The sequence below is a fragment of the Ahaetulla prasina genome, chromosome 2, assembly GCF_028640845.1.
Source record: "Ahaetulla prasina isolate Xishuangbanna chromosome 2, ASM2864084v1, whole genome shotgun sequence".
Classification (NCBI taxonomy): domain Eukaryota; kingdom Metazoa; phylum Chordata; class Lepidosauria; order Squamata; family Colubridae; genus Ahaetulla; species Ahaetulla prasina.
In genome coordinates, this window is record NC_080540.1 from 183,161,817 (window position 1) to 183,185,069 (window position 23,253).

Here is a 23,253-nt window from a genome sequence, read left to right on the forward strand (position 1 = left end):
TTTGGGCTGCAGGAACAAATGTCAGGAGAATCTGGGAGGAGTCTAGTCTCCAAGGCTGGGCAGCAGAAGTGGGATTGCTCTTCCATAGCCTTTCTGTGCCTCTGCTTTGTAGGTGGCCTTATCTCACTTAATTCATTATTATTATTGTCATGTTTTCTCAGAGACTGCTTGAAACCATGAACAAATAGAATTGCTTTAGACCAAGGGTGTCAAACTGGATTTCTTTGAGGGCCGGATCTGCATTGTACTCCCACCCTGCCTGCCAGAACGGGGCACGGAGGGGTTTGCGTGTGGCCCCCTCTGCCCCAGCTTGAATGGCCTCCTGCAGCACTCTGCTGGCCAAAAATAGGCCGTTTGGAGGCCTCCCAAGGCCCCTGCGTGGGCCATTTTGGGCCTCCCTGTCTCCAGCAGCACTCTGGCGGCCAAAAACGGGCTGTGCTGAGACCTTGGCAGAGTGCTGCAGGAGGCTGGGGAGGCAATACCATGTGGGGGGGGGGCCTTTACGTGGCCTGTTTTGGCCGGCAGAGGCACTGTAGGCTGGTCCTTTGATATTTCCAGGCTGGTTCCACAGGCCAGATTTCAGCACCCTGCGGGCCAGATCTGGCCTGCAGGCCTTGAGTTTGACACCCCTGCTTTAGACTATAGATTTCCCCTGGGAAGATTTCTGAATTTTTGAGATTGAATGAGGTTGGGCATACTTTGCATCTGTTAGCCACACGTCAGTCTGAAAAATTGAAAGACTCTTGTATCAATGCAGCAAGAGCTATGTTGAGCTAGGGGTGCTGTTTGATAGGTTGATTGATTATAAAAGTAGGCAAGATAGGAGGTCACAGAGAGAAATTTCTGATGATAATGAAAAAAAGATGATAGATGAAATTGACTTTAAGGTTTGACAAAGTAAGTAGTAAGATAAGGAACTCTATATGGAGCTTTGTCTGAAAGGGAAAGTCATTAAACTGATTTTTCTGTTTCCGTCTTTCTAAGGACACAGCTGGCCAAGAGCGGTATCGAACCATCACAACAGCCTACTACAGGGGAGCAATGGGTTTTTTACTCATGTATGATATTTCCAACCAAGAGTCTTTCAATGCTGTACAAGACTGGTAAGGTTTGCTGTGCAGAATCCTGAGTTGGAACAGGGACTTTTTCTGTCAAGGGGGTGATTTCCAGTTATGGACTAGGAAAACAGACTTTGAAATTTTATAGTTTATTTATAATTTAATTTCTATACCGCCCTTCTCCCGAAGGACTCAGGGCGGTTTACAGCCTTATTAAAAACACAAATAATACATAATATAAATAATAAATTTAAAATGAATTTAAAACAAATATTAAATAGGCCTAATCAACTAAAAGGTCATAGACCGACGTAAAAACCCTTAAAATTATAATTAAAATACACTCAGGCTAGTCCCGCACGATTAAATAGTAAGGTCTTCAGTTCCCGCTTGAAGGTTCGGAGGTCAGGGAGTTGGCGTAACCCCGGAGGTAACTCGTTCCAAAGGGCCGGTGCTGCCACAAAGAAGGCTCTCCCCCTGGGGGCTGCCAACCGACATTGTTTGGTCGACGGCACCCTGAGCAGGCCCACTCTGTGGGAGCGCACAGGTCGTTGGGAGGCCGGGGTGGCAGTAGGCGGTCTCGTAAATAGCCCGGTCCTAAGCCATGGAGCGCTTTGAAGGTGTCCACTAACACCTTGAATTGCACCCGGAAGGCTACCGGCAGCCAGTGCAGGCCACGCAGGATAGGTGTTATATCTATAACACCTATCCTGCTCCCTCTATTACCCGCGCAGCCGCATTCTGGACTAGCTGGAGCCTCCTGGTGCTCTTCAAGGGAGCCCCATGTAGAGAGCATTGCAATAGTCCAGGCGAGAAGTAATGAGGGCATGAGTGACCGTGTGCAAGGAGTCCCGGTCAAGGAAGGGGCGCAACTGGCGGATCAGGCGAACCTGATAAAATGCTCCCCTGGCGACGGCCGTCAGATGTTCTTCTGAAGACAGTCGATCATCCAGGAGAACGCCTAAGTTGCGCACCCTTCTCCTGGGGGCCAATACTTCACCCCCAATAGTCAGTGAAGGTGTAAGCTGACTGTACCGGGACGCCGGAACCCACAGCCACTCTGTCTTGGTGGGGTTGAGTTGGAGCCTGTTCCTCCCCATCCAGACCCACACAGCCTCAAGACACCGGGCATCACCTCGACCGCTTCGTTGGGGTGGTTCGGGGTGGAAATGTACAGCTGAGTATTGTCAGCGTACAGATGATAATCCACCCCGAAACCACAGATAACCTCACATAGCGGCTTCATGTAGATGTTGAACAGGAGAGGCAAGAGAGCCAACCCCTGAGGCACCCCACAAGTGAGGCACCTAGGAGTCGATCTCTGCCCCCCTGCCAACACCGTCTGCGAATGGTCAGAGAGATAAGATGAGAACTACTGATAAACGGTGCCCCCCACCCCCAATCCCTCCAACCGCTGCAGCAGGGTACCATTTTTTTGTTTTTTGTTTGTTTTACATTTATATCCCGCCCTTCTCCGAAGACTCAGGGCGGCTTACAGTGTATAAGGCAATAGTCTCATTCTATTTGTATATTTTTACAAAGTCAACTTATTGCCCCCCCAATAATCTGGGTCCTCATTTTACCTACCTTATAAAGGATGGAAGGCTGAGTCAACCTTGGGCCGGGCTTGAACCTGCAGTAATTGCAGGCTACTGTGTTCTAATAACAGGCTCTAACAGCCTGAGCTATTCCGGCCCATGGTCGATGGTATCAAAAGCCGCCGAGAGGTCTAACAGGACCAGGACAGAGGAACATCTCCTGTCCCGAGCCCTCCAGAGGTCATCCACCAACGCGACCAAAGCCGTCTCAGTGCTGTATCCAGGTCTGAAGCCAGACTGGAACGGATTTAGAAAGACAGATTTCTCCAGGTATTGGGGAAGCTGATATGCCACCACACTCTCAACAACCTTCGCCAAAAAGCGAAGGTTGGAGACTGGACAATAGTTCGCCAATACAGCTAGATCCAGGGAAGGCTTCTTGAGGAGGGGCCTCACCACCGCCTCTTTCAAGGCAGTGGGGAAAAAGCTCCCCAACAAAGAAGCGTTGGTAACTCCCAGGAGCCAGCCTCGTGTCACCTCCCGTGTGGCCAGTACCAACCAGGAGGGACACGGGTCCAATAAACATGTGGTGGGATTCAGCCTGCCCAACAGCCTGTCCATGTCGTCAGGAGTCACAGGATCAGACTCAGCCCAGGTAATATCCACAAGACTCGTTCCCGTCATCTCGCCCAAATCTATCCAATCAGCGTCCAGTCCATCCCGGATCCGAGCGATTTTATCGGACAGATACTGTACAAAATCCTCAGCACGTCCCTGCAAAATTTGTACAAAATCCTCAGCACGTCCTTGAGAAATGTGCTCAGGTGCAACATTCTTGCTATTTAGGAACTTGCTGAGGGCCAGAATTTCTTACCAGTACATTAAGAGGCCAAAGCTGAGTTAGGGAGCAGTGTCTCATGTGCACAGCAGCTTATTGGCATCTCCAATTAAAGGATTTTGACAACAAGGCTGGGAAATATCAGGGCCCAAAATAACACTGCCAGTCAGAATAGGTGACATTGTATGACTTTATCATCTGACTCATTATAAAACAATGTATTATAAATCAGGATAAATGCCCCCATTGTACAAGTAAGCCTCAACTCATGACTAGTAATTTAATAACTGTTTGGAGTTACGACAGATTCAGAAAGAGAGTTTTACAGCCTGTAAAGCACTTCTGGCTATTGTACAATATTGTGCTGTCCCGTCTTCCTCCCCCACCTCCAGCGCAGTCACATCACTGCATTTTAGGACCTTGGTAACTGGCTCACATTTAAAACTGGTTGCAGTGTTCTGCAGTCGCATGACCATGATTTGCAATGTTTTTACTGGTTTCTAGCAACAAATGCCCATTTGAGAGAAGAGTTTTACACATGCCTGAATAAATAAGAACAGAACAGAACAGAGATGGAAGGGACCTTGGAGGTCTTCTAGTCCAGCTCCCTGCTCAAGCAGGAGAGTGACTGTCTAGTCTTTTCTTAAAAACCTCCAATGATGGAGCAGCCACAATTTCTGAAGGCAAGCTGTTCCATTGTTTAATTGTCCTCACTGTTAGGAAGTTTCTCTATAATTAAAAACAATCATAAAATCAGGCCTGGTCACATGGATGTCTCAATTTATGACAGTCACAACTTATGACCAAAATTCCAGTCCCAATTCCAGTCATAAGTCAAGAATTACCTGATGTGCTAGTGTTCTATGCTACTGGAAGAGTCTGTTGCTTGTACAAATTTTCAGGATCCTTGAAATATCCAAAAATCTGATATGCCACAAATATCAGTCATGAATATAGAACAGGATATTGGATTATCCTGTTCTCACACTCCAGCTATGAGGTTTTCCTGCTGTACAATTTTTGCTTAACAGAATAACAAGAATTGGAAGAGACCTTGGAGGTCTTCTAATCCAACCCCCAGCTCAAGCAGGAGACCCTATACCATTTCAGGCAAAAGGCTATCCAGTCTCTTCTTTAAAACCTCCAGTGATGGAGCACCCACAACTTCTGGAGGCAAGCCATTCCACTTAATTGGTTAACAACTGGGAACAATTAACCCACAGTCAGGAAATTTCTCCTTACTTCTAGATTGGTTCTCTTCTTGATTAGTTTTCATTCATTGCTTCTTGTTCTGCCTTCTGGTGCTTTGGAGAATAGATTGACCCCTCTCTTCTTTGGGGCAGCCCCTCAAATATTGGAACACTGCTATCATGTCACCCTTAATCCTTCTTTTCCATGCTGCCAACTAGACTAGACAAACCCAATTCCTGTAACCATTCTTCCTATGTTTAGCCTTGAGGCCCTCAATCATCTTTACTGCTTTTTTTCTGCACTCCTTCCAGAATCTCTGTATCTTTTTTATAATATGGTGACCAAACATGCTTACTATGCCTTATAGTAGAAGAGAGCCTTTTTGGGAAAATGATCCCAAGTGCTTAGGCAAATCTGCAGGCAGTAGCTTAAACATGTTAATTTGATGCACATAATCTTCATGGGGCATCTAGCATAACGTGAGCCAATCTCATGCTAGCAATAATACTAAATAGACAGTAAATTGTTGGGATGGATTATAGATGAAAAATGCCGTTCTATACTACACCACTTTTCTCTCTGCTTTTCACTAAAAACTGTGTCTCAATTAGTCTTAAGTCTCAATTAGTAGAGCAAAAGGCTTTTATTTAGAAGTCACCAACCTTTTCTGTTTTACAGTATGGACACAGATCTTTTAGGCACTGAATGCTTTGCTGCAAGTTTATCTCACATTAGTCTTTGAAAAAGTTGGGAGTCTCTTTGTCCAAATTAGCTGAGAAAAATGTTACATGACTGCAAATGTTCCAAAATACAGTATTTCAGAAAAAAGAAATCCCACATTTTTGATGGTGCCTGATCCATGAAAGCTCAACAGTACCAGTATCAGTACTAGACTACTAGCGTTTACAGTGATATAAAACTCTTGGTTGCTTTTAGCTGTATTGTATAGGTTTCCAAAATTTCTAACACAATGGACTGGGAACACTCAAGCCGGTTTATTCATTCAATCCAAGAAACCACTGAACTGAATGATGTAGGTACTGTATCTCTTTCTGCTCCAGTTCCAGCAGTTCCTTAGTCCTAATTTAGATTGTGGTTCACTGTGTGAACCCCAGACACCAATTCTTAGTGGTTTCCAGCAAAAAGCAATAAATAGCAATCAAATCCCCCTCCCTGAATATATCAAACATAAAAAGGCCATATCCTTAAACAACAACTAATGTTAAAATGGTTCAATACAAAATTATGATTTTAGCCTTAAAAGATCAATAGCAGTTAAAAACCTATCTTCTGTGGAGGATAAGCTAATATAGAAGTCAGACTAACTTTCTCCTAAATCATGAAAAAGCAGCAGACTGAAGAACCAGTGAAGGGAATTCCACAGCTCTTATAGATTCCAAATGGGCCACTTTACAGAGCAGGATGCACTTAGAGTGGAAAGCAGGTGAGGCCAGGCCATTTGGGTATTTAGATGTAATAATACTATACCTTAAATTGGAAATCTCTTGGAGTCAATGCAACTTAATCAGAAGAGATGCCATGTTCTGGCTGCTATTTTTTAACCTATTACAATGTCTGGGAATCCTTACACAGCAGGGGTGAAATGTAAAAATTCTTCTTATGTTTGCATTAGGAACAGGCTCCTCCTGTTCCTCTGCCTCACTACTATCTGTCTCTGGAGTCCGCACCTCACTCCCCGATGGCCCTGGCCTCACTTCAGCCTCCGACGCAGAGCCCTCATCTGGGCCTTCCCCAGCCTCCAGGACTGGCCCACACTCTTCCTCAGCATCATCGCTGTCCAACTCCATTGCCAGCTCCGCAGGCTGCTGGTGGACCACAACATGCTTTGAGTTTCCTTGAGCCACTCAAGCGAACATCAGAGCCTTCTCTTGCCCTGCTCTCCATCCCGGAGGGCTGCGCATTCTCCTCCCCCCACCAATCCTCTGTATAAACCAGTGGTGAAATCCTCTCTCTATCTCTCTCTATCTCTCTCTATCTCTCTCTCCCTAACCCTAACCTTGCTTAGCAAAAGGAGTAATCGTCAGGCTGTTACAGCACAGTGCCTTGAGGTTGCCTTGAGGAGAGCAGATGGAGCTGAATCTCTCTCTCTCTCTCTCTCTCTCTCTCTCTCTCTCTCTCTCTGCCCGACTGCAGCAGGAAACAGCAGGCAGCCCTCTCTGTCTCTCATCTCTCTCTTTCTCTCATCTTTCCCTTTCTCTTTCTCCCTCTCCTGTTTGTGTGTGCGTGTGTGTGCGCACATGTATGTTCCCTCTTGAACCATTTCCAAAAACAGGCAAGGGTTGGGTTTGTTTGGGGCTTTTTTGTTGATGTTCTTTCTTCTTTGGGTGCTTTTTAACATATGATTTAAATCAAGAGTCATTTCAGGTTCCCAGATAAATGAAGCTCTTTCATCCCCCTGCTGTGGTTCCCTGTTGGCTGGCTCCCCCCCCCCCACACCTTGTCCTTCCCTCCCGCTCATTCCTCGCCTTCCTGAGAAGAGAAGGGCGATGGTGGCAGATGGAGACTTATTCCGTAATCCAGAGTGGAAGTGAAGCACCCCTCTACTTGCCTCTTTTTCCAGCCCTTGTTGGGAGATGCACAACTTTTCTCCATGCCTAGACACTGGCTGGGCTGCCCAGCTGCAGCCAATGCTCTGTGGGCTGCAGGAGGAGGAGGAGGAGATGCTGTCTCCCCCATTGTGCAGCACACTAAGTTTAAGTGCAAAATCAGCAAGCAAGCACCAAGGCGGCGAGAGGAATATGGGGAGACATGTCCCAACCAGCAGAGAAAGTCCCTGAGAAAAATGCTTTTAAAAGGTTAAAAAAGAGCCTCTGACCATCAGAGCTTTTTTTTTTACTCTTGAAAGCATTTTTTACAACCTATTCAGGCAAATAGGTTGTAAAAAAATGCTTTTAAAAGGTAAGAAAAAGGCTATTCCAGAGCGTGTGGGCGGAGTCTCGTGCCGCCATTGCTACTGGTTCTCTGAACCACCTGCCACAATCGCTACCAAATCACCTGATCCGGTCTGAACCGGGAGCATTTACCAGGAGACAAAGAACACACAGATGATCTCTCTTTAGGAAGGGATAAAATTGATAAGTCATACATAAGTGGAAAATGACGACTGTTCTGAGCTTGGTACAGGTTCCTATCCTAAGCCCACAACCTGGTCCTTCCAGAAACAATATCCAGAGCAAGAAGAGTCTTTGTCGATTGATTGAGATTTTCCCCAAAAATTCTGATTTGTCTGGATTCAGGTTTTGTTTTGTTTTGTTTTGTTTTGTTTGCCTGTACCAACTTAGACATCCTTGGTCAAGTGAATGCCAAGCCTGTACCCATTTTAAAAAAGAGACTAAATAAGGCATTCATTATTTTGATTATCTCCATCCCAACCAATACCAGCCTAGAGATGAATAATGGCTGAAATGCATTCAAGCACTCTGTCCCTAGTTCCAAGGAGCATAAGGTCAGACTGAGCTAACAAATAGGCCAAGTTTTGTTAGCTTCCTCCTAAAGCTTCCTCGTCAAGGGGCTGACTATCCAACAATGACTATGAGCAACTTTGTGAAGAAATCCGTAACACTTTCCCATTTAGTGACAATGATTCAAGATGCCTCAGACCCTACAGAACAGATCCCTTAAGTGACTATCACCTGACTCAATGGATTCAGGGATCTCTTTCCCTGATATAGCTTAGCTTTTTCAAGGCATGTTGAAGCTGTACTTAGTCATATTTGCTTTTAGATACGACCCAGCCATTCTAGAAGTCTATCAAAACCAGGGATAATTGGTAATTTCAGATAGTCACCATGGCCTCCTCTGCTGAAAGGCTTGGCATATTAACCAGCTTTCAGAGCAGTGACTTCTGGAATTCAATCCAATCTGGAAAACATGGCAAATTGATTCTGAACACCGGCCCAGCACCCCTGCTAATCAATGCAATCTGATCAGTTAGTGATTGCTCCATGACAAAGGAGTCATGACAGGGTCTCCCAATCACAGATCATTACTGATACCTGCAGCCTGGCCCAAGATGTGCCTGTTTGATGTGTGATATTTATTTAAATTTATATGCAACCTGATTCCCAATGACATCAGGATTGGTAACACAGAGAGAAGCAGGAGAGAGGTGATATGATCCCAGATTTCAGACCCCCACCCATACTAGACAGTGACTAAGGCCTCGGCCAAACTGCCCATCAGATCCTCAGGGAAAACGCTAAGCATGCTGACTGGGCACTTTGGGAACTGAAGTCCATGCAACCTAAAGTTGCTGAGGTTGCAGAACACTGCTCTACTCTCCACACTGGGCCTCAGTGAAAAACTGGCCCTACCTGTCTGGGCACGTCTCCTGAAATGACTGTTACTGGTCCCAGAATATCCCCCTGCACAATAATTTGCTGATCTGTCTCCTGAATACATAATTCATAAATAAGGTGAAGGTCCACCACTCCACCCACTAATAATCTCCTCAATATCTAACAATACCTAACAATATTATCTAACAATAATCTGATATCAATTATTTGAGCATGCGCCAAGATGGCGGCGGGTGAATGAGCGGAGGAGAATCGGGGGGTCGTTTTCCCCTCCAGCCTTCCCCTTTGGATGGTCTGTAGCGTCTGCTCACCCTGTTTCTGTTGGGGGTGAGTCTGCCATCCGTTGGGTGAGAGAGGTCCAGTTCAGGAGGCCCGGGGAGTGGCGGTAGGGAAGATGGTCCCGTGGCGTTCAGAGCTTCCCTGCTCGGCTTGTCTTCGGCCCAGCATGAGCGTGGGCGGTGGTGACGGTAGCGGGGGAGGGCTCCCTCTTCACTGGTGAGAGCGGCGGAGTGGGGGTGGCGGCGGGGGTTGCGGCGGTGATCCCCCCCCTCTCCCCCTGGTGTGTCCGGGAGGGGGGGCGTCAGGAGGAGCAGCGCCGGAGGGACAACTGTGGCGCGGCTGGGCTTGGCCTGGCATGGGCGTGGCCGGGCTCCCCCTCCGCCAGTGAGAGCAGCAGAGTGGGGGGTGTTGGTGGTGGTCGCGGAGGCAGTCCCCCCCCCGGGTGTCCCGGAGGATGTTTTGATGTGAGGGACAGCTGGATCGGCCTGGATCGGCCTGGATCGGCTCGGCATGGGCGGCGGCCGCGGCTGCCGCGCTGGGCTCCCTCTCCGCCGGTGAGAGCGGCGGAATGGGAGTGGCTGCGGTGGCCGCGGCAGCGGCCCCCCCTCCCCCCTCCCCCGGTGTGTTCCGGGGGGGCATTGGGAGGAGCAGCGCCGGAGTGACAACTGCGGGTCGGCCCCGGCTGGACTCAGAGTGGGCGGTGATTGTGATGGCCCGCTCCGTCGGTAAGAGGGACGGAGTGAGGCGGTAGCGATGGCCGTCGTGCCCCCCCCCGGACTGGGCTGGACTACGTCTCTGGTTACCCATTGTCGACTTGCTGGTTCCCTTCTTGTTGACTGTCTGGTGAAATTTCTATCTTCGACCCGGGACTGACGGCAAGAACATTTTGGACCGACGGGCGGAGCCTCTTGTGCCTGGCTGATGGACATCTTTTTGGTGTTCTGTTTGGTTCCTTGACACATCCTTCCCTAGCTGGCAGAGCATCCTCGGGGGTTTTCATCTTGATACCCGAACTGTAGAAACCATCTTGGACTGGCCGGGGCACGACTCCCCGATCCCTGAGTGCTATTTGGTTTTATGATATATTCACCCACACAACTCTTGGGTCTGTGAGATGCTCCTCTCTCGCGGGCATGGCCCTCTATTTTATCAAGGGCCTACCTTAATGACGGGTTCTGGAACCCCGAGAGGTGGAATGCAGAAAAGAGGGGTTTGAGGAGTTTTTTAACTAAATCTTTTAAGGGGCTTTTAGCGGGAGGGAGGGCCAGGGTGGAGGGGAGGGGGGTGGGTGGGGAAGGGGGCCAGGCCTTGCTAGAGCTCGCGTTAGGAAGATAGTTTCGGATAATTTAGGGGGGGTGACTGAAGCCCCTGGACAAGAGTATTATTCTATCGGTACGATTTATGGGAGGGGCAGATAGGGCGGAAGGAGGGGACCATATCAGGTTCAGGGAGTGCGCCTGCGCTGTTTGCAAACGATTGCGTGCTCCGGTCCCGCTCCCTTTTCCCGTTCCCCGAGTGGTCAGATCCCTCAAGGCCGCGACCTTCGACTGATGTTATGCAACACCAGGTCCGTTATTAATAAGGCCCCCTCATTTCAGATCTGATACAGGAGGGAGGTGCGGACCTGATGGGCGTTACTGAGACCTGGTTGGGCACAGAAGGGGGCGTTCCCCTCGTCGAGATGTGCCCACCGGGCTTCTGTGCATTTCATCAGCCGAGGGTTCAAGGCAGGGGTGGGGGGGTTGCGGTTATTATAAATGAAAGTTTGGATCCGAGGGAGGTCTCTGTCCCGCAGACAGCTGGCTGTGAGTCTCTCTTTGTGCGGTGGGGCCATGGGGTACAGATGGGTTTACTGGTCACGTACCTGGCTCCCTGCCACGTGACAGCAGCCCTGCCCGAGCTGCTCGACGTGATAGCCAAGGCGGCAGTTGATACCCCCAGGCTCATGGTCATGGGGGATTTCAATCTGCCGTCAGTAGGTGAGTCATCGTCGTCAGCTCGGGAGTTCATGGCCTCCATGGCAGCCTTGGACCTGACCCAGTTAGTGAATGGTCCCACACACACTGGGGGACACACACTGGACTTGATTTTTGTCTCGGGACAGTGGCTGAATGATCTGGATGTGGGGGATTTAGTCATTACTCCCCTGCCGTGGACTTCGCCTGGACTTTCGGACCGCAGACCCTCACCGCAGGGAGATGGAGCCAGTTCGCTGGTTCCGTTGCAGGCGCCTGATGAACCCAAGTAGGTTCCTGACGGAGCTTGGGCCATTTCCTGAGGAGCTGGCCCACGGCTCGGCCAAGGAACTCGCCGCCGCCTGGGAAAGGGCGGAGGCGGGGGCTTTGGATCGCGTCGTGCCGATGCGGCCTCTGACCCGGCGCTGCTCTCGACTGGCTCCTTGGTTTACTGAGGAGCTGAGAGAGATGAAGCGCCGGAGAAGACGCCTGGAGAGCGCCTGGAGGGCCAGCTTCTCTGAATCTGACCGAACACTAGTACGGTCACATATTCAAATCTATCTAGTGGCAATAAGGATGGCAAAGCAAGTATACTTGGCTGCCCTTATAGCATTGGCAGATAACCGCCCAGCCACCTTGTTTAGAGCGACCCGCTCCTGTCGTGTCCCACTCCTCCGCTGACGGCCGGGTCAGGGAAATCCGAATCAGGTGTGCCTCTGCAGCTCTGCCAAAGTCCTAGCAAAGTCCTCAGGGCAGGCAGGAGACCAGAAAGTGACTTCAGCAAGATATGTTTAGACTTTGCCTGACTCAGAGAATGCCAGAAAGCAGATTCTTTATATAGGCCATGGGGTGTGGCTCCATGACTCAGCACCTATCCAGGCCTGCCCCTCCCTTCCTTCTGTTGCCTCCGCCTATCAAGTCTTCTGATGCGAGGGTCACTCCAGTCGGCAGCTGTTGGTAATTGACCTCCCTCAGGCTCACATGCTGTGGAGGAGGGGGAGGGGTCTAGTTGCTCCGTTTGCCTGGGCATGGAGCCAGAGCTGGGGGCTGGAGATATTTCTTCCTCTTCAGCCTGTCTGGGCATGGAGCCAGGGCTGGGGCCGGGAGGCATACTAGAACATTCCTCCGTGTTCGGAAGCAGATAAGAAGACCCCGGCTGAGATGAGATCGGACGAGACACAACACTATCCCTCACCGCAGGGCCCTTCCCCCGGGGCTGACGATCGGGATGCGGTCGGCCCGGGTTCTGCTCGTGGAAGGCCTGCACCAGGTCCGGGGCGTGGACATCGGAGGCGTCGACCCAGGTGAACTCGGCCCCGTACCCTTGCCACGCAACCAGGTATTGGAAGCGCCCCTTCAGCCAGCGGGAGTCGCGTATGCTGTGCACCTCGTACTCCTCCGCCCCGTCCTCGTCGACAGCGACGGGCAGTGCCGGGTGCCGGAGGGGAGACGGCGGGGCCTCAGGGACCAGCAAGGACCGGTGGAAGACGGGATGGATCCGCATGGAACACGGCAGGGTCAGCCGGTAGGCCACCGGATTGATGACCGCCTCGATGGGGAACGGACCGATGAACCGGTGGTCCAGTTTCTTCGCCAGCCAGTCGGACGGGAGATGCTTTGTGGAGAGCCACACGTGGTCTCCGACCACCAGTGGGGGTGTTGCCCGTCGGGAACGATCAGCGACCCGCTTGTAGTCCTCCTTCGCCCGATTCAGCTGCCGACGCACCATCTGCTAGACCGCGTGCAACTTGGAGAGAAAGGACTGTGTCTCGGGAACCGGGGAGTCCGGGGGCGCCAGAGGGAAGAGCCGCGGATGGTACCCCAAGTTGGCCAGGAACGGGGTGGTCTGGGTGGAGGTGTGTTGGGAGTTGTTGAATGCGAACTCTGCCAGGGACAGGTAATCGGCCCAGTTGTCCTGCTGTTGGTTCACGAAGCACCGGAGGTACTGCTCCAGGACGCCGATGACCTTCTCCATCCCGCCGTCGGTCTCCGGATGGTGCGCCGACGACAGGCACACCTGCACCTCCAATGCGGCCATCAAGCTCTTCCAAAAGCGAGCCGTGAACTGCGCCCCACGGTCCGATACCACCCTGTCCGGCAGACTGTGGAGGCGGAAGACGTGCTGCAAGAAGAGATGGGCCGTCTTGGTGGTGGTGGGCAGCCCGCGGCACAGGATAAAGTGTGCCATCTTGATGAGCATGTCCACCACCACTAGCACCGTGGTGAACCCCGAGGACGGCGGCAGGTCCGTCAGGAAGTCCATGGAAATCGCCCCTCAGGGTCTGTCAGGAGTCAGCAAGGGCTGGAGGAGACCGGGAGGGGCCCCGTGGCGGCCTTGGCTTGCCGGCACGGCACGCAGGACATCACATAGGCATGGATGTCATGCCGCACCCGGGGCCACTAGAAGGTCCGCGTCACCAGGTTGAGAGTCTTGAAAAACCCGAAATGGCCCGCAGCAGAGTTGTCGTGGCACTGGGCCAGGACGAGGGACCGGAGCGGTCCCGTGGGCACATACAACCGCCCCCAGAACTTGAGTACGTCATCTTCCAATGTCCACGGAGACGTGGGGCCCGCCTCCGCTCGCCGCTGCTGAGACCAGGCGTCTTGGCGCTGCGCCTCTCGCACCCGGGCCCATAAGTCCACCGGTTCCCGGGTGGCGGCCAAGGCTTGGCAGTACTGTTCGTGGAGGAAGAGGGTCTTGGGCGCTCAGGTACTCCGGCTTACGGGACAGGGCGTCCGCCCTCCGGTTGTGGCCGCTGGGGATATAGGTTACGTGGAAGTTGAACCGGGCGAAGAACAGCAACCACCGGATCTGCCGCTGGTTCAACTTCCGAGCTGTGGTGAGATGTTCGAGGTTCCAATGGTCCGTTCGGACCTCCACCTGATGCCCGGCCCCCTCCAGGTGGTGCCGCCACGCCTCGAATGTGGCCTTGATAGCCAGCAACTCCTTTTCCCAGATGGTATAGTTGTGCTCGGAAGGGTTGAGCTTCCGCGAGTAGTACGCTCAGGGAAAAAGAGTGCCGCCATCTGCCAGGGCCTGTAGAAGCACCGCTCCAAGGGCAACGTTGGAGGCGTCCGTCTCCACCACGAAAGGCCGGTGCGGGTCGGGATGTCGCAGGATGGGCTCCGTGATGAAAGCATTTTTGAGAGCCGTGAAGGTTTCCTCCTGCGGGGGACCCCACCGGAACGGGACCTTTTTCTGGAGGAGCTGGGTGAGCGGAGCCGTCAGCGTGGCGAAGCCCGGGATGAAGGTCCGATAGTAATTGGCGAAGCCCAGCAGCCGCTGGACATCCTTCACCCGACGCGGGGCTTCCCAGCTGCTCAGGGCCTCCACCTTGCGTGGGTCCATGGCGATCCCCTCGGGTGAGAGGATATGCCCAAGGAACTCGATGGACGTCCGGAGGAAAAAGCACTTCTCCAGCTTGGCGTAGAGCTGGTGCTCCCGCAGGCGCTGCAGGACCAGGCGGAGGTGCCGGAGGTGACTTTCCCTGGACCGGGAGTAGACCAGGATGTCATTCAGGTAGATCACCATGAACCGATCCAACATGTCCCGGAACACATCGTTCATAAAATGTTGGAAGACGGCGGGGGCGTTGGTCAGCCCGAACGGCATGACCGTGTACTCGTAATGTCCGTACCGGGTGCCGAATGCCGTCTTCCACTCGTCCCCTTCACGCATCCGCACCAGGTTGTAGGCCTCCCGGAGATCAAGCTTGGTAAAGATGGAGGCCTCCCGCAGCCGGTCCATCAGCTCCGGGATGAGCGGCAGGGGGTAGCGATTCCGCACCGTGATGGCGTTCAGCCGGCGGTAGTCGCAACACAGGCGCAAATCCCCCGTCTTCTTTTTCACGAAGAGGACTGGGGCCGACAGAGGGGACTTGGAAGGCCGGATGAACCCTCGGGCCAGATTTCTGTCCAGAAAGTCCCTGAGGGCGGCCAACTCGGGCTCGGACATGGAATACAGGCAACCCGTTGGCATTGGGGCGCCGGGCTGCAGGTCCACGGGGCAGTCGTAGGGCCGGTGCAGGGGCAAGCGGTCCGCCTCCTTTTTGCTGAAGACGTCAGCAAAGTCCTGCAGCTCAGGGGGCATGGCGATGGCCGGGGTGAAGACGTCCTGGCCGGCACAGGTGTGGCGGATATGATCGACACACTGTAGGCTGGGAAACGAGATGGCGTTCCGCGACCAGGCCACCTGAGGGTCGTGAGTCCGCAGCCAGGCCAGTCTGAGGATCACCGGGAAGTGGAGGTCTGCTGTCACGTAGAAGCGAATCGCCTCCTCGTGGTCCCCGATGGCGAGGCGCAAGGGCTGCGTGGCGAAGTTAATGGGTCCGGCCACCAGCTCCCTCCCGTCGATTGTCTCGACGCTCATCGAAGGGTCCACCGGTACCAAGGGGACCCCAAAATGGTCCACGAAGGCCTGGTCCATAAAGTTTGTGGTGGCCCCCGAATCCACCAGCGCTTGCGCCGGGATCCCCTCCGGCCGGTCACGCACCCACACCCGGGTGTCCAAAATCAGGTGCCGAGGGGGCCCGGGGTCCACGTCGGCCATGTCTGGCGGGGGCTTGATCCGTGCCCGGCCTAAGGTTTCCCCGAGGCCGGGCCTGCCCCGTTTCCCGACTGGCCAGGCTGGGATTCGGGGACGGGCGCACGTGCTCCGCCGCGCTTCCTGGGGCATGCGGCGGCGAAATGGCCGGGCTCCCCACAGTACAAACACAGCTCCCCTTGGCGCCTCCAGCTCCGCTCCTGGGCCGTCAGGTGAGGCCTGGCCGCTCCTAACTCCATGGGCTCCTCGGCGGCGGCCACGAAGTGCGGGGCGGCCCGGGGCGGGGTCGGCACGGGTCGAGGGAGTGCGACGGTCTTTGACGGTTGCTGGCGGCGACGGGACGGTTGTTGCTGGAGACGGGTGTCGAGGCGCAGGCAGAGGGGCACCAGGTCAACGAGGGTCCGTGGCGCCTCCACCCGAGCCAGCTCGTCCTGGAGCTCTTCCGAAAGGCCCCTCTTGAACGCGTCCGCCAGTGCAGTGTCGTTCCAGTCTGAATCGTGGCACAGCAACCGGAATTCAGCGATGTACTCCCAGAGGGGGCGGGGCCCTTGTTGAATCTCTCCTAGGTGCCAGGCGGCCGTCTGGGCCCGCACGGGGTCCTCATACATTAGGCGTAGTTGCCCCCAGAACCCCTGGTAGTCCGCCAGCAAGGGGCTGTCCCTGAGCACCAAAGGCGTGGCCCACTGAGCAGCCTGGCCAGACAACAGGTTCATCACAAAGGCCACCCTGGCCCGATCATCTGGAAAGTCCCCCGGCTGCATTGCCATGTAGGTCTGGCACTGGGCCATGAAGGCCGGGAACATCTCCATCAGTCCTGAGAACTTCTCCGGGACCGGGACCGGGCTGTGGCGCTGAGGAGGAGGAGGAGGAGGAGGTTGGACTGCTGGGGCATTCCCAGCAGCCAGTTGAGCAGTCAGCTGGGCGACTTGCTTTTGCATTTGCTGGTTATCTGCTTGTAGCTGCTGCACAATCAGCGCCAGCTGTTGCTGATCCATCTTGTGGTGTAGATGTGTGGGAGTCAGGCAAGATGTCGTGTCCCACTCCTCCGCTGACGGCCGGGTCAGGGAAATCCGAATCAGGTGTGCCTCTGCAGCTCTGCCAAAGTCCTAGCAAAGTCCTCAGGGCAGGCAGGAGACCAGAAAGTGACTTCAGCAAGATATGTTTAGACTTTGCCTGACTCAGAGAATGCCAGAAAGCAGATTCTTTATATAGGCCATGGGGTGTGGCTCCATGACTCAGCACTTATCCAGGCCTGCCCCTCCCTTCCTTCTGTTGCCTCCGCCTATCAAGTCTTCTGATGCGAGGGTCACTCCAGTCGGCAGCTGTTGGTAATTGACCTCCCTCAGGCTCACATGCTGTGGAGGAGGGGGAGGGGTCTAGTTGCTCCGTTTGCCTGGGCATGGAGCCAGAGCTGGGGGCTGGAGATATTTCTTCCTCTTCAGCCTGTCTGGGCATGGAGCCAGGGCTGGGGCCGGGAGGCATACTAGAACATTCCTCCGCGTTCGGAAGCAGATAAGAAGACCCCAGCTGAGGTGAGATCAGACGAGACACAACAGCTCCTTTCTGTTTCAGGGGGCTCGGGAGGACCCCTTGCAAGGTCAGGCTGAGGAATTTGGAAGTTATCTGCACGATAAAATCGCTCAGATCCGGGATGGGTTGGACACAGATTGGGTAGATCCGGACGGGATGACGCGGGCGCGTCTTGAGAACATTGTTTGGGCTGAGTTTGATCCTGTGACTCCCGATGACATGGGAGGATGACAGGATACTGGGGAGGTTGAATGCCACCACATGTTTATTGGACCCGTGTCCCTCCTGGTTAGTACTGGCCACCCAGGAGGTTACACGAGGCTGGCTCCAGGGAATTATCAGCGCTTCTCTGAGGGAGGGAGTTTTCCCAGCCGCCTTGAAAGAGGCGGTGGTGAGGCCCCTCCTTAAGAAGCCTTCCCTGGACCCAGCTATTTTAGCTAATTATCGTCCAGTCTCCAATCTTCGCTTTCTGGCGAAGGTTGTAGAGAGTGTGGTGGCTTGGCAACTCCCCCAGTACCTGGAGGAAACTGTTTATCTAGACCCGTGCCAGTCCGGCTTCAGGCCTGGGTACAGCACAGAGACGGCTTTGGTCGCGTTGGTTGATGATCTCTGGAGGGCACGGGACAGAGGTGGTTCCTCTGTTCTTGTCCTGTTAGATCTATCAGCGGCGTTCGATACCATCGACCATGGTATCCTGCTGTGGCGGTTGGAGGGCTTGGGGGTGGGAGGCACCGTTTTACGGTGGTTCTCCTCCTACCTCTCCGACCGCTCGCAGACGGTGTTGACGGGGGGCAGAGATCGACCCCTAGGCAACTCACTTGTGGGGTTCCGCAGGGGTCGATTCTCTCGCCCCTCTTGTTCAACATCTATATGAAGCCGCTGGGAGAGATCATCCGTGGTTTCGGGGTGAGCTGTCAGCTTTATGCTGATGACACTTAATTGTACATCTCCACCCCGAACCACCCCAACGAAGCTGTCGATGTGATGACTCGGTGTCTTGAGGCCGTTCGGGTCTGGATGGGGACGAACAGGCTCCGACTCAACCCATCCAAGACGGAGTGGCTGTGGATGCCGGCGTCCCGGCACAGTCAGCTTACTCCATCGCTAACTGTGGGGGGCGAATCGTTAGCCCCCAGGGAATTGGTGCGCAATTTAGGCGTTCTCCTGGATGCATGGCTGTCTTTAGAAGACCACTTGACAGCCCTCGCCAGGGGAGCTTTTCATCAGGTTCGCCTGATTCGGCAATTGCGCCCTTTCCTGGACTGGGACGCGTTATGCACGGTCACTCATGCCCTCATCACTTCCCGTCTGGATTACTGCAATGCTCTCTACATGGGGCTCCCCTTGAGGAGCACCCGGAGGCTCCAACTGGTGCATAATGCGGCCGCGCGGGGGATTGAGGGAGCTCCTCGTAGCTCCCATGTAACACCTCTCCTGCACAGGCTGCATTGGTTGCCGGTGGTCTTCCGGGTGCGCTTCAAGGTGTTGGTTATCACCTTTAAAGCGCTCCAGGGCATTGGACAGGGATATTTACGGGACCGCCTGCTGCCGACAGTTACCTCCCATTGTCCGATACGTCCAGTGCGTGCCCACAGGGAGGGTCTTCTTAGGGTGCCGTCGGCTAGTCAATGTCGGCTGGCGGCTCCCAGGGGAAGGGCGTTCTCTGTGGGGGCCCTGGCTTTATGGAATGAGCTGTCTCCTCCCTGATTTCCAGACCTTTAAGCGCGAGCTCAAGACTTTCTTTTTTCACCAATCGGGGCTGGCCTGACTGATTTTAGTATGGGGTTTTAGTGGGTTTTAATAGGGTTTTTACCAAGGTTTTAGTTTTGATAAATTTTAGCTAATATCTTAAGTTACAGCGATTGAATCAGTTTTTTAAATTTAATAGTGTATTTTAAATTTGTTGGGATTTTTGTCATTTTATTGGCTGTACACCGCCCTGAGTCTTCGGAGAAGGGCGGTATAAAAATACGAATAAATAAATAAATAAATAAATAAATACCAAAACAAACTAAATAAAAATGCACACCTGCTAACTGAATTCCAAGCTCTTCCTTTTTCATATAATAATAAACCACATTCCCCAACCACCCATCAAACACTTCAAAACAGAACAAGAACAGCCACAATTCTTTTGCAAACTACTCCACCAACCAGAAATGGTTTGCAACAATGACAAAAATATGTCCAGTCATTGCTTATACAACTTACTCTAACAAAAAACAACTTTCCAAAAATTCTTCAAACTCCAAATTATGACTCTGTTTTAGAAGTCATTCCATTTCTTCTCTTTTTAGAAGTTGTCTTTTCTGTCATATTACCTTTCTTCTGATATGTCCTCCACCAACTTCCTCGGCTACCTGATCCTTGGAGGCTTCACACTTTTCTCTCCCTAGTCCACTACAGTTCTAAAAAGAGCTTCCAGAATTATTGTAACTCATACACTCAAAAGCTCATCTTAGAAAACTGAGAGGCACTGGCAGTTGGATACTGTTTTCTACTGACTAGTTTCTGCTGTGAGGCATACCATCATTTGATGAGACCAATGGCGATGATTGCAGAAGAAGTTAAGAGAGTTAAGACCTTCCTGTCTGAATAAACCAAGTGTTAGATTTGTATTGTCTGCACACACCCTCATTCTGGGTGTGTGCAGACAATAAGCATTCTGATTTCCCATTCCCCATTCCTGTCAATTAGGGAAAGTGGGGAGAGCAACCTCCATTCAAATCAACATAGTTCTTTTTTTCAAAAGGTGGAAATAATAGTGTCTATGAACTGATGAAATGAGGATGATTCTTCTGCCTTGTGACTGTCACTGACTGTTCTTTTTAGGTAACTGTGAAATTACAAACCCAATATCAAATCCATTCCAGAAATTTTCTATATCCCTCTCTTAGGGCAACTCAGATCAAGACTTACTCCTGGGATAATGCTCAAGTGATTCTGGTTGGGAACAAGTGTGACCTGGAGGATAATCGAGTAATACCCACTGAAGATGGCAAGAGACTTGCTGATGAACTAGGTTTGTTTTGTCTCTTATATGGGAACACCTCCAGATTAGATTGCTCCCAATTTCATACCCAACAAAACAAGAAATGCCTCCCGCTCTTTCTCCCCTCCCACCTTTGGACTGTTGCTGCTGCTTCTTTTAACATTTCTTTTTCTTCCAGGTTTAGAATTCTTTGAAGCCAGTGCCAAGGATAATATCAATGTCAAGCAGGTCTTTGAGCGCTTGGTGGACATAATCTGTGAGAAGATGAATGAGAGCCTGGATGCAAGCTCTGGCATGAACAGCACCAATCATAAGAACACTGCCCTGAAGGAAGCATCAGCTTCACAGTCCAACAGTTGTTCCTGCTAGATGGAACTTTGCTGACCACTGAGACCTGCGGTGCCTCGCTGCCCTACATAAATGAGGAGGAAACTTCAGCAGATTGCACATCTCCTTTGACTGCTGGTTGGCACATCTCCCTGTTTGCCTCTGGCTGTGCCTGTATGGCCTCTGACAGCATGCATCAGATGCTTCCCCTCCTTTTCTCTGCAGCATGATTGGCCTTTTCTGGCAAAGGAGTATGATTTCTTTTGCATATATGCACTTCAGTTTACACTCCCAATGACAACATGTCTTTGCAACCCAGATAAATTGGGCCTCTCTCTGGCAGTGTGCCCAACTTTGTCCCCACTCTTTTCAAGATTCTAGTGCTAGTTCTCTGATTTGATTGCTCTCACTTAGTGACTAGGAATTGAGCAATTTGTTTCATATAAAACCTGGATCTGCATAAGCATGCTTCCTTCCCCTCTTGCCTTTTCCCAGTTTAAATCCTGCAACTGTTTAACTACTCCACACATTTGATTAGGTGAGCTGCAGTTCACAAAATTTTACACCTTTTAATAAAAAGTTTTTTTATTGGAAAGGGCCTATGTTATTCCTTTGAATTTTCTGCCAAATTCAGCCTTCTACAGTTTTCTCTATCTAAAAAATAAATCCCATGGCACTTTGAAGCTGGATATCCTCGTTCAGCCAGCCCTTAAGAACTAGCTGTAGGTGAGAGAAATATGTGTGGAGAATTCTGACAGTAGATTTTTCTCTTCAGAACTGTTTACCATAAGATGGATCATGCTTAATCAGAAAGCATCCACTGATCCAATCTCTTGGGCCTATAGAAATACCAAAAGGAGGGGGAACAAGCAACCTTTTAGGCCTAGGAGACCAACTTGCTCTTTCTGCTATGTCTAAGTATGTATAAGGCTATGTATAAGGCTGCAATGTCATCAGATAAGGCAAGGCTGAAATCTAACTCCTCCAGTGGGGAATGTTTACAGCAATGAAGCTTTTAAGTGGCACTGTCCTGTTTTAAGGTTCACCAAATCTTGAGTTAAACATAGAACATAGAATCATAGGGCTGGAAGAGATCTTGGTGGTTTTCTAATCCAACTCTCCGCTCAAGGCAGGAGCCTTATGCCATCCCAGTCAAATGCTTGATGATTAATCCCTTAAAATGCCTCCCAATTAAAAAGTGTCTAAACGTTTTGGCTATAAATGAGATACTAGAGGCACACATGCCACCTTTGGATTGTCTATCACTGTCAAGCTTCCACTGCTAACCACAAAGATATCAAAACGTATATTGTGATATCATGGCACAAGCTCCACCCATTTGTATTTCTGTTCAGTATTGCAACCCATAGTAAGAGCTGGAGTTTACATCACTACATATTGGTGCATTTTTGGTCACTTGCCTCCCTTTCCCCTCCTACAGATGAACCTTGTGTTTTTCTATTGCCTCTCAAATTGAAGAGACATCCCAAATTCTGGTTCACACAGTTCAAAAAGGCTCTTAACGAAGTTTCTCACAAGGCTTCAAGAGAATTGACATTTGTATCTTCCAGAATAATGTTTGTAAGACCCCAAGGGCATTTAGTCTCTAACAGAGTTCACACTCCAGCTTTTAGGCTCAGATATTTCCCTCCCCATCAGGCTTGCTGTTGTCATTAGAGCTTCCTTGCCTACTACAATCAAGAATCTTTATATTGTATTCCTGTGGAACATTCGCAGATACGGTAGTTTATTAAGGAGAGGGAACATAATACATGGACAATAATGCACGGTTGTCACAATTACAAGCAGTAGAAGTTGAACTAAAATTTTGTTCACTTCTCTGGCTCTAGTTTCAGGTCTTCAGACTGGGGTTTGAGGGAAGAGAGGAGAGAATTGTTGTTATGTAAACTCAACTGAAGCAAAAGAGGCTTCTTCTCTGGACTTTCATACATATGAAACTCCATTTCCAGAATTTTTTTTTTTTTGGCCAAGTGTGATTGGACACACAAGGAATTTGTCTTGGTGCATATGCTCTCAGTGTACATAAAAGAAAAGATAGGTTCATTGAGAATTCTAAGGTAAAACACTTAATAATAGTCATAGGGTACAAATAAGTAATCAGGAAACAATATAAATCATAAGGATACAAGCAACAAAATTACAGTCCTACAATCATAAGTGGAAGGACATGGGTGATGGGAACGATGAGAAGATTAACAGTAGGGCAGATTTAGTAATAGTTTGACAGTGTTGAGGAATTATTTGTTTAGCAGAGTGATGGCATTCGGGAAGAACTTATTGTGTCTAGTTGTTCTGGTGTGCAGTTGTTCTGTACCGTCGTTTTGAGGGTAGGAGTTGAAACAGTTTATGTCCAGGATGAGAGGGGTCTGTAAATATTTTCACAGCTCTCTTTGATTCGTGCAGTATACAAATCCTCAATGGAAGGCAGGTTGGTAGCCATTGTTTTTTCTGCAATTCTAATTATCCTCTGAAGTCTGTGTCTGTCTTGTTGGGTTGCAAAAGCAAACCAGACAGTTATAGGGGTGCAAATGACAGACTCAATAATTCCTCTGTAGAATTGTATCAACAGCTCCTTGGGCAGTTTGAGCTTTCTGAGTTGGCGCAAAAAGAACATTCTTTGTTGGGCTTTTTTGATGATGTTTTTGATGTGGGCTGTCCATTT

The 23,253-nt window shown here is 51.0% G+C and overlaps 1 protein-coding gene across 1 annotated transcript in view; it reads left to right on the plus strand.

The window, feature by feature from the left end:
* The window catches only part of RAB3D (RAB3D, member RAS oncogene family), a 48,366-nt gene extending 25,423 nt beyond the window's left edge, over positions 1 to 22,943 (plus strand). Inside the window, exons 3-5 of the mRNA XM_058170322.1 lie at positions 985 to 1,103; positions 20,149 to 20,273; positions 20,422 to 22,943. Of these exons, the coding sequence (XP_058026305.1) occupies positions 985 to 1,103; positions 20,149 to 20,273; positions 20,422 to 20,612 (435 nt within the window). The 3' untranslated portion in view covers positions 20,613 to 22,943. The remainder of the gene's footprint in view (positions 1 to 984; positions 1,104 to 20,148; positions 20,274 to 20,421) is intronic.
* The last annotated feature ends 310 nt before the right edge of the window (positions 22,944 to 23,253 follow it).